This window comes from Oncorhynchus keta, chromosome 13 (assembly GCF_023373465.1).
Source record: "Oncorhynchus keta strain PuntledgeMale-10-30-2019 chromosome 13, Oket_V2, whole genome shotgun sequence".
Classification (NCBI taxonomy): Eukaryota; Metazoa; Chordata; class Actinopteri; order Salmoniformes; family Salmonidae; genus Oncorhynchus; species Oncorhynchus keta.
In genome coordinates this window covers 40867311-40878710 of record NC_068433.1, presented here as the reverse complement: position 1 = coordinate 40878710, position 11400 = coordinate 40867311, and the positions used below count along the sequence as shown (strand labels likewise).

The window sequence follows — 11400 nt, the reverse complement described above, 5'->3', positions numbered from 1 at the left end:
TTTGCACTCACTGTATATAGACTTTTTGTTTTCTTTTGCTCTACTTTATTATTGACTGTATGTTTTGTTTATTCCATGTGTAACTCTGTGTTGTTGGACTGGGGACAGCAAGGAGTCATCAGGCCAGGCAGTCCTGAGTTATGGTCCCAGGGCTCAGGTCTTCTGGGAGGGGAGGGAGAGGGTGAGAGAGAGAATTAGAGGGAGCATACTTAAATTCACACAGGACACCGTATAAGACTCCAGACATAACAGACTGACCCTAGTCCCCGAACATAAAAACTATTGCAGCATAAATACTGGAGGCTGAGACAGGAGGGGTCGGGAGATACAATTCAACAGAAGAACAATACTAATATTCTGTCTCATTGAGAGGTGAGGGGGATGGATAATGTATAGGCTGTGAGCCATTTGTGGTTACCGTACTGTTTTGCCTAAAATAGTCCCGATGTTTTGCAATGTAAAGTAAACATGCCAATCATCTGTCTTTCCAGGATTTGCATTATGAATATGTATATATGTAGGCAGACCAAGTCTTAGAATACTATTTCAGCTGTGTATATATATATCTGAGTTCCTACTACAGACCCCATCATACTACACAGACCAAATCCAGTCATATCTACACACACTACAGCAGGTAAAATAAACATAACGGAAATGTATCTGAGCTATTGGACTAGTTTGTGAGGTTAATAAATATAACACAAAGGACAACATTATAGTACATTATAGTACATAGCTACATCTAGATTGGGAATTTGATTTCATAATATCATTTTTATATTGATGTTGAGAAGGAGAATTTTTGGAATTGGAATTTGGAACCTTCAAAGTGTTGCAGTTTTCTGCTCTTGATTGAAAATATTAATGATCAAAGTGTCATGGATTCAAACTCATACATTTGACACATATCCTCATACAGGACACCAACCCATCTTTCCTCTATCTCTGCAGACCCTGCTGTCACCAAGGACATGACACCTCTGCTACTCCTACTCTGTGTCGGTAAGGATTGGCTCAGCCTACTCTAACACAGGAACGATACATTGTTGTCGCTGATTGTTCACAGTGAACAAAAATCTAGATAACCCCATCAACAACAACATATTTCATAGCTACATGTATAACATCATAAACCATGAAATATACCTCTTATAATGTTTGCTTCTTTTGTTGGTCATGTGCATGCTAACGTTGAACTTCATCAAATTGTTTCTGTCTTCAGGTGGCTTCTGCACAGTCAGACTCAGCCGCCTCAGACAGTTCACCCTCAGTGAAACAAAGGTCAATTCGACAGAAGCACAGACAAACTGCCAGAAGAACTATTCTGATCTAGTCACTGTGCACAACCAGGAGGACTATGAGCAGCTGATACAGTTAATGACATCTGACAAAATCGATCGTGCCTGGATAGGTCTGCAGCGCACACAGCCCAGTCTGGTGTGGTCTAATGGAGACCCTGTTAATGACACTGCATGGTCACCTCCTAATTACACAAATCCAAACTGTGTAGCAATCAACCCTAATGTAACATGGGAGATATGTTTTCAAGAGAAAAACGTCATGTGCTATAAAAAAGGTAGGTCATTGTTTATTATTATTAGTAGTACTAATAGTACTATTATTGTATATGTGGTGTACAGTGTGTGTGTGTGTGTGTGTGTGTGTGTGTGTGTGTGTGTGTGTGTGTGTGTGTGTGTGTGTGTGTGTGTGTGTGTGTGTGTGTGTGTGTGTGTGTGTGTGTGTGTGTGTGTGTGTGTGTTTAGGGGTCCGTGATCCAACCCTTAGATACACTCTGGTGACGGAGATGAAGACCTGGCATGATGCTCAGGGTTACTGCAGAGAGATTTATACTGACCTGGTCAGCATCACGAACGAGGGAGAGAAGGAGGAGGTGAAAAGTAAAGGGATGAACAGTACTGCTCCTTACTGGATCAGCCTGCTGTAAGATGACTGGGAATGGGGTGATGGAGGGAGATCAGCCTGCTGTAAGATGACTGGGAATGGGGTGATGGAGGGAGATCAGCCTGCTGTAAGATGACTGGGAATGGGGTGATGGAGGGAGATCAGCCTGCTGTAAGATGACTGGGAATGGGGTGATGGAGGGAGATCAGCCGACAGAAACTGGCTCAAATTCAAACGTAGTTCAGATATCTACTACTGTCCAGAAGCAGGAGAAGCTGTATCAGTGCTGACGTTAAACGGTATGCTGACTGTACAGCCAGGAAACTGTACAGCCACTTTCTGCTCTAAGGGTAAGATGTCATAGTCAATGTTAGATTAGAAGTGTAATAGTCACACGAAATGGGTTGCAGATGTCATTCAAATCTTAAGCTAGACTCCAGGTCCGAGCAACAAAAATGCAGGTCAAAGTTAAATAAAAACAAAATTAACAATAAACATGAATATGAATAACATATGAACACTTTAGCAATGGTAAAGGTCCATTTGGGTTATGGGGTAAATTCAGCAGGTGGGGGGGAGCTAACTAGTGGTGGCTACTCAGCATGATAATGTCCAGTGGGGTGGGGGCAGGGTAAGATGTCCGTTGATGTGGGGGAAGAAAATGTGTAGGGGGACCAGCGGGGGATAGGAAGTCAGAGGGGCGGGGGGGGCAGGTAGCTGACTAGTGTTGGGTATTCAGTAGCCTGATGGTCTCATGGTGGAAGCTCTTGGCTAGTCTTCCAGTATTTGCCATGACGCTCCTGTACTGCCTGCGTCAACGTGATGGAAGAAGGGAGAACAGGCAATGGCTTTTGTTGGTGTCCTGAAGGGCAGGCAGTGTGCACCCAATGGTACGTTTGGCTGAGCGTACCACTCTCTGTAGCACCTTGCGATCTGCGGCGATGGAGTTGCTGTACCAGGCTATATATAGTATGCTCTCGATGGGGGACACTGTGCTCTTGTAGGACACTGTGAGGGTCCTCTGGGACAGGCCACATTTCTTCAGCATCCTGAGGTTGAAGAGTCACTGTTGTGCATTCTTCAACAAGGTGTCCATGTGATTTTAGCATTTCAGCTCCTTGGAGATGTGTAAGCAGAGGAATTTAAAGTTATTGACCTAAGGCGGCCCCATTGATGAGGTTGGGGGATGAGTTTGGGGGCGTACACAGCCTGGTTCCTCCTGAGGGTCCACAATTAGCTCCTCTGCATTGTTGACATTGAGGTTGGTTACCTGGCACCATGCAATCAGAGTGTCAACCTCCTGCCTGTAGGCCGTCTCATCGTTGTTGGTAATCAGGCCTACTACTTTCATATCATCAGCAAACTTGTTGCTAGAGTTGGAACTGTGTGAGGCCATGCAGTCGTGGGTATACATGGAGTACAGGAGGGGACTGAGGACATACCCTTGTGGGGCCCCCGCGTTGAGAATTAGTGTTGAGGAGGTATGTTGCCTACCTTCACCACCTGGGGGCAGCCCATCAGGAAGTCCAGGACCCAGTTGCATAGGGAGGAGTTCAGACCCCAGGCCGTGAGCTTTGTGGTGTGCTTAGAGGGCACTATGGCATTGAAGGCCGAGCTGTAATTGATGAACAGCATCCTCACATATGCATTCCTTTTGTCGAGATTGGTAAGGGCAGTGCAATGGTGATTGCGTCATTTGCTTTCTTTTTGTAATCCGTGATATTCAGGAGCCCCTGAGACATAGGCTTCGTGTCCGACCCGCTGAATTGCTCCTCCACTTTGTCCCTATACGTGTTTTGCCATCTTGATTCATCTGCGTACTGTTTATCCACTCTATTCTCCCTGGTCACCTTGCCGTTTTTATAAGCAACACCTCTCTCATTCAGTTTCCTGACAAGGCTGCCATCAATCCACATTTATTGATTAAAGTCTGTTTTGAACGACATGGGAATCACATCATCTATGCATTTTTGGATGAATCCAATGACAGAGTTGGTGTATTCATCAATGTTATCCTCAGAGGTGACCCGGAACATACAGTACCAGTCAAAAGTTTGGACACACCTACTCATTGTGATTTTCTTTATTTTTACTATTTTCTACATTGTAGAATAATAGTAAAGACATCAAAACTATGATATGACACATGGAATCATGTAGTAACCAAAAAAGTGTTAAACAAATCAAAATATATTTTATATTTGAGATTCTTCAAAGTAGCCATCCTTTGCCTTGATGACAGCTTTGCACATTCTTGGCCTTCTCTCAACCAGATTCATGAGGTCTTTTCGACAGTCCAGGATTACTTTAAGGCATGAAGGTCAGTAAAAAAGGAACATTCCAAGATCTTTGAAAGTTTCTTCAGGTGCTGTCGCAAAAACCATCAATGAAACTGGCTCTCATGAGGACCGCCACAGAAAAGGAAGACCCAGAGTTACCTCTGCTAAAGAGGATAAGTTCATTAGAGTTACCAGCCTCAGAAATTGCAGCCCAATTAAATGCTTCACAGATTTCAAGTAACAGACATCTCTCAACATGAATCAGGCCTTCATGGTCGAATTGCTGCAAAGAAACCACGAAAGGACACCAATTATAAGAAGAGACTTGCTTGGGCCAAGAAACACGAGCAATGGACATTAGACTGGTGGAAGCCTGTCCTTTGGTCTGATGAGTCCAAATTTTAAATCCAGAGTAGGTGAACAGATGATTTCCGCATGTGTAGTTCCCACCCTGAAGCATGGAGGAGGTGGTGTGATGGTGTGGGGGTGCTTTGCTGGTGACACTGTCAGTGATTTATTTAGCATTGAACGAAAACTTAACCAGCATGGCTACCACAGCATTCTGCAGCGATACTCCATCCCAAATAGTTTGCACTTAGTGGGACTATCATTTGTATTTCAACAGGATAATGACCCAACACACCTCCAGGCTGTGTAAGGGCTATTTGACCAAGAAGGAGAGTGATGGAATGCTGCATCAGATGACCTGGCCTCCACAATCAGCATAAGTGGGAACTCCTTCAAGACTGTTGGAAAAGCATTCCAGGTGAAGCTGGTAGAGAAAATGCCATGAGTGTGCAAAGCTGTTATCCAGGAAAAGGGGGGCTACTTTCAAGAATCTAAGATCTAAAATATATTTTGATTTGTTTAACACTTTTTTGGTTACTACATGATTCCATGTGTTATATCATTGTTTTGATTTCTTCTACAATGTAGAAAATAGTACAAATAAAGAAAATCCCTTGAATGAGTAAGTGTATCTAAACTTTTGACTGGTACTGTATGCCAGTCCATGTGATGCAAGCAGTCTTTGAGCATGAATTCTGATCGGTCGGACCAACGCTGTACAGACCTGACCACCGGAACTTCCCTCTTGAGTCTTTGTTTGTAGGCATGGAGAAGCAAAATGGGGTCGTGGTCAGATTTGAAGTTGCCTTATACTGCTTTGAGGATAACACAGTGCCACCGACGCGGCCCGCTCCTGAGGACTGTTGGCTCTCGTTCTCTGTAGCCGACGTGAGTAACACAATTAAGAGTGATAACCGTCTCAAGGACCGTCTCAAACAACAACCTTAGCCGCTTCCTCAGAGCATGCGCAGACCAGCTGGCTGGAGTGATTATGGACATTTTCAATCTCTCCCTAGCCCAGTCTGCTGTCCCCACTTTCTTTAAAATGTCAACCATTCTTCCTGTACCCAAGAATGCAAAGGTAACTGAACTAAGTGACTATTGCCCCATAGCACTAACTTCTGTCCTCATAAGGTGCTTTGAGAGGTAAGTTAGGGGTCATTTTACCTCCACCGTACCTGACACCCTAGACCCACTTCAATTGGCATACCGCCCCAATAGATCCAAAGCTGATGCAATCGCCATCGCACTGTGCACTGCCCTATCTCATCTAAACAAGAGGAACACCAACAGTGCCTTCAGAAAGTATTCAGACCCCTTAACCTTTTCCACATTTTGTTAGGTTACAGACTTATCTAAAATTGATTAAATCGTTATTTTCCCTCTCATCAATCTAGAAACAATACCAAATAATGACAAAGCAAAAACACTTTTTCAGTAATGTTTGCTAATTAAAAAAATAAATAAAAAAATTAAATATCAGATTTACAAAAGTATTCAGACTCAGTACTTTGTTGAAGCACCTTGGGCAGCGATTACAGCCTCAAGTCTTCTTGGGTATGATGCTACACCTGTATTTGGGGAGTTTCTCCCATTCTTCTCTGCAGATCCTCTCAAGCTCTGTCAGGTTGGATGGGGAGCGTTGCTGCACAGCTATTTTTAGAAGCCACTCCACTCCTGCGTTGTCTTGGCTGTGTGCTTACGGTCATTGTCCTGTTAGAAGGTAAACCCCCTCCCCACTCTGAGGTCCTGAGCGCTCTGGAGAAGGTTGTCATCAAGGATCTCTCCGTGCTTTGCACCATTCATCTTTGCCTCGATCTTGAATAGTCTCCCAGTCCTTGCCACTGAAAAAAATCTCTACTGCATGATGCTTCCACCACCATGCTTCATCATATGGATGGTGCCAGGTTTCTTCCAGACATGATACATGGCATTGAGGCCAACTAGTTCAATCTTGGTTTCATCAGACCAGGGAATCTTGTTTCTCACGGTCTGAGAATCTTTAGGTGCCTTTTGGCCAACTCCAAGTGGGATGTCATGTGCCTTTTTACTGAGGAGTGGCTTCCATCTGGTCACTCTATCATAAAGGCCTGATTGATGGAGTTCTGCAGAGATGGTTGTCCTTCTGGAAGGTTCTCCCATCTCCACAGAGGAAATCGAGAGCTCTGTCAGAGTGGCCATAGGGTGCTTGGTCACCTCCCTGACCAAGGCCCTTCTCCCCTGATTGCTCAGTTTGTCCTGACAGCCAGCTCTAGGAAGAGTCTTGGTGGTTCTAAACTTCTTCCATTTAAGAATTATGGAGGCCAATGTGTTCTTGGGGCCCTTCAATTCTGCAGACATTTTTTGGTACCCTTCCCCAGATCTGTGACTCGACACAATCCTGTCTCGGAGCTCTGCGGACAATTCCTTCAACCTCATGGCTTGGGTTTTGCTCTGACATGAACTGTCAACTGTGGGACTTTATATAGACAGGTGTGTTCCTTTCCAAATCATGTCCAATCAATTCAATTTACCATAGGTGGACTCCAGTCAAGTTGTAGAAACATCTCAAGGATTATGAATGGAAACAGGATGCACCTGTTGAGCTCAATTTTCAGTATTATAGCAAAGGGTCTGAATACTTATGTAAATAAGGTATTTCTTTTTTTTTTTATACATTTGCTGAAATGTTTTCACTTTGTAATTATGAGGTATTGTGTGTAGATTGCTAAGGATAAAAAAAAATCAAGGGGCCTGATCACTTTCCGGAGGCACTGTATGTAACAATGCTGTTCATTGACTACTGCTTAGCCTTCAACACCATAGTTCTCTCCAAGCTCATTATTAAGCTCGGGCCCTGGGCCTGAACCGCGGCCTGTGCAACTGGGTCCTGGACTTCCTGACGGGCCGCCTCCAGGTGGTGAAAGCAGGAACAACACCTCCGCTACGCTGGTCCTCAACACAGGGGCCCCACAAGGGTGCATGCTCAGCCCCCTCCTACACTCCTTGTTCATCCATGAATGCGTGGCCACGCAAGCCTCCAATTCAATCATCAAGTTTGCAGATGACACAACAGTTCTTGGCCTGCTTACCAACAATGACGAGACAGCCTACTTTGGGGAGGTAAGGGCCCTGGCAGAGTGGTGCCAGGAAAATAACCTCTCCCTCAACATTAACAAAATGAAGGAGCTGATTGTGGACTTAAGGAGAAAGCAGAGGGAGCACACCCCCATCCACATCGACGAGACCACAGTGGAGAAGGTTAAAAGCTTCAAGGTCCTCGGCGTAAACATCACTGACAATCTGAAATTGTCCACCAACACAGACCGTGTGGTGAATATGGCACCACAGCACCTCTTCAACTTCAGATATTTGGCTTGGCCCCTATGACCCTCATACTTATGTAAATATGGTATTTCTGTTTTTTACTTTTAATAAATTAGCAAATTATTTATTTTTTAAATCCATTTTAGAATAAGGCTGAAATGTATCAACATTTGGAAAAAGTCAAGGAGCGAGGTCAGTACAGGTACAGAAGTAGGTCAGTACAGGTGCATCTAAGCTGGTACCGAGAGACTGAAAAACAGCTTCTATCTTAAGGCTTTCATACTGTTAAAAAGCTATCACGAGCCGGCTTCCATCCCACCTGAGGTGGGATTTACTTAGCCATGACTATAATCCCTGAAAATGCTCTCATTATTTTTGGAATTGTTAGACAGAGAATTATAAATTGGCCATCTTAATTATTATTATTAACAGCTCTTCTGATTTTTCAACAAATCAACTTTGTGTGTCCGTTTCTTTCAGAATCATTCCACCTAATCAATGAAACAAATACCTGGGAGCAAGCTCTGGACTACTGCAATAAGAACTACCATGGACTGCTTAGGTTGGAGTCTGAGGCTGACCACAAGATTGTTGAGCAGAAACTGAGTCGTAGTGTGAAACTTGTACCTGGTCCTGTGTGGGTGGGTCTAAGGCAGAGCCGTCTCTTTGGGTTTTGGCTCTGGACCAATGGGATGCCAGTGCAGTGGAGTAACTGGGAGGGCTACAGACAGCCTAAACAGCCTCTGTCCAACCACTGTGGTGCCATGTCAACGTGGAGGTCACGATCGCCACGCTGGAAGGATGAATGTGACTATACCAGCCAGAATACAGCATGATATTATAGTATGGCAACTTTATATGAACTTTGAACTCTTTGTCAAAGGACAAGGGAGAGCTCTGCTGGGCAACCCAGCCTTCCAGCTTCGACCAATCTATCGAAGCGCAGTTCAGAGTAAATATTTCTTTCATTTTCCTTTTCCAAATGGGCGGTTATTTAGAATGCATAAGATTATGTATTTACGATAGCATAGCTTCACAAGTTCCGATAGAGACCCAATCCTTTTGTTCCTCAGTCTTCCTGTGCTTTCATTCAAACCCAACCCCCTTTCTTTGTGTAACCAGCTGTCATATCGGTTCCGTCCGCTAGGGACGTTTTCTTGTATGACATAATTAGTAATCAATGTATGATCCATCCTGTGTATATGTAATTATGTGTGATTATTTAGGTATTTAGTAAATAAATAATTAAACCAAATGTTATATTGCTGTTTCAACTTGTTAGCCAGGGTTTGTGAAGATAACCAAGATTTTTACGACGTTCAGATGAGACTGAATAAGGTGACGATTGATAATTGACTGCTTTTGATATAAAAGATTACCAGATCTTTAAGAGTTTATTCGGAAGACAACAGCTCTATAAACATTCTTACGTGGTGCGCTGACTTCTTAGTTAATTACATTTAATTTAGTTAGTTTAATCAGGTAATATTAATTACAGAAAATTGATTTGATAAAATAGCATGTCATATATCATCTAAATCCATAGCAAAGAAACGACACTGTATTGAATTATACATTATTTAAATTTAAATATTGATGTCACAAATGTGTCATTTGTACAGTTCTTTATTAAAAATGTAGTTATTTGTTACATTTGACTGTGTAAAACAGTACTACTTATTTATCTTTGATATATAGCATTTTGCAAAAAAACATGCTTATTAGACTCTTGGAAATGAAACCATCAGGTGATAGATTTGAAACAATTACATTTCTGTCATTGAACAACCCCATACCACGATTATATAGTAAAAAAAAAAGAGACACCAATCTCTTTCATAATTTATTTAAACAAGAAAAGCTAATCCGCTAACATTTCTGAAAATGGATATGTAGCGTTTAGGAATGAAACTCTTCAAGTATAAGTAAGTATAAGTAAGACAGGAGCATTAGTATAAGTTTAACCAACTCACTGTCACAAATTATCATTAAATAGAAACAAATTAGGCACATGAAAAAGTCACATTTTCATGTCCACCACACAATTTTGTGTACAGTGCAATTCAATCACATATGAAGCGATGCACATGCGGTGGTAATTTGTGCAAATATGTATTTGCGTTTTGTGTTTTTGTGTGGCTTAATTTGTGTGAAAAGTCTTGATTTGTAAGAAAATATGCACATTTTTGTGCAACTTCATTTACACGAAAATACATTTTTGTAGGGCAAATTGAGGAATAATATTTTGAAAGTTATTAGAGCAATGTATGATGGGCAATGGTTTTCTATACTGACTTTTTTTTGTGCCCCAAATATATTTATATATATAAAAAAAGTTAACCACCCAATATGATTAATCAAACAGGTTCTCACAAAAACAATTGAAATATAATAGTAGCTTTACTTTGTAGTTTTTTAAAAATGAATGCCAATACCGTTTTGTATGCCTGTTTTCAATTAATACTTTTGGATACTGTTGCACTTTTTTAATGTAGACAACAGTAAATCTACATGATTCCTTCATAAGGCATTTCATATTTACGGCTCGCTACATACGGATCGTGATTGGATTTTCCGTGAAAGAGTAACGGTTAATGTGATTGGATGTTAATTATTTGACTAGCCTACCTGTATTTGACATTGTGCTGTTATTTCGCTGAACACTAAGATGGTTTAATTGTATTTTTGGCAGTGAAACGAGGCTACTCAGGCGAGAAAAAAACCTCACGCAAATGTATAGCCCCGTGGGAAAATATAAATAGATTGTTTGAAAATGTGAAAATTATTATTATTCTATATATTTTTTTATGTGAATCACATTTGTATTTGGCGTTCCCCCGACGGCATTGCCCCAGTTTGGGAATGCCAGTATTAAGGCAAGTCGTTCAGGTCCTGAAGCAGGAAAGCATCCCCAAACCATCACGCTACCACCACCATGCTTGACCGTTGGTATGTGGTTCTTCCTGTGGAATGCAGTGTTTGGTTTTCGGCAGACATAATGGGACCCATGTCGTCCAAAAAGTTGAGAGAAAGAGAATATCCTGGAGCTGGAGTGGGAGAGACAGTTAGGCTGTGGGCCTAAAGGAGCTTCTGCTGTCTACATACAGTAGAATAAATTGAACCCTTGTGTTGTCCTAAGCGTCAAAAAATGACACCACTATGTTTAACAGCAGAGAAAACCCCTAAATTATATATTTTCAACTTAAAATGAATGACTTTTCCTAGAGTGACCCCAACATTAGAAAAGTGAAGCATCACCTTTGTTCATATTTCCAAGAAAGCTGTACACCACCAGGGTACAAAGATTGTCTTAGGGTCATTTTTGACCTGGCAGTTCTAAAATAATTTACACACCACAAAAACCACAAAGACACACACACACACACACACACACACACAATGAGAAATTCAGATTATTTGTGCTACTGATTGAACTCAGTCAGCAGCTCCGGAAGAGGAAGATCGCCATGGTTGACACAGTTAGAGAGAACAAGCCTGAGCTCCCCCCTACACTCCTCGCAACAAGGGGGAGAGAGGCCTTCTCATCATTTGCCCTCACACC

The 11400-nt window shown here is 42.2% G+C and overlaps 1 protein-coding gene across 1 annotated transcript; it reads left to right on the top strand.

The window, feature by feature from the left end:
* The first annotated feature begins 586 nt into the window (after positions 1–586).
* LOC118392663 (macrophage mannose receptor 1-like) lies at positions 587–9062 on the top strand. Its single transcript, XM_052460164.1, has 4 exons — positions 587–637; positions 923–1005; positions 1226–1579; positions 8319–9062. Exons 2-4 carry the CDS (start codon positions 975–977, stop codon positions 8672–8674), a joined length of 741 nt encoding a protein of 246 aa, XP_052316124.1. The 5' UTR covers positions 587–637; positions 923–974; the 3' UTR covers positions 8675–9062.
* Positions 9063–11400: the final 2338 nt, after the last annotated feature.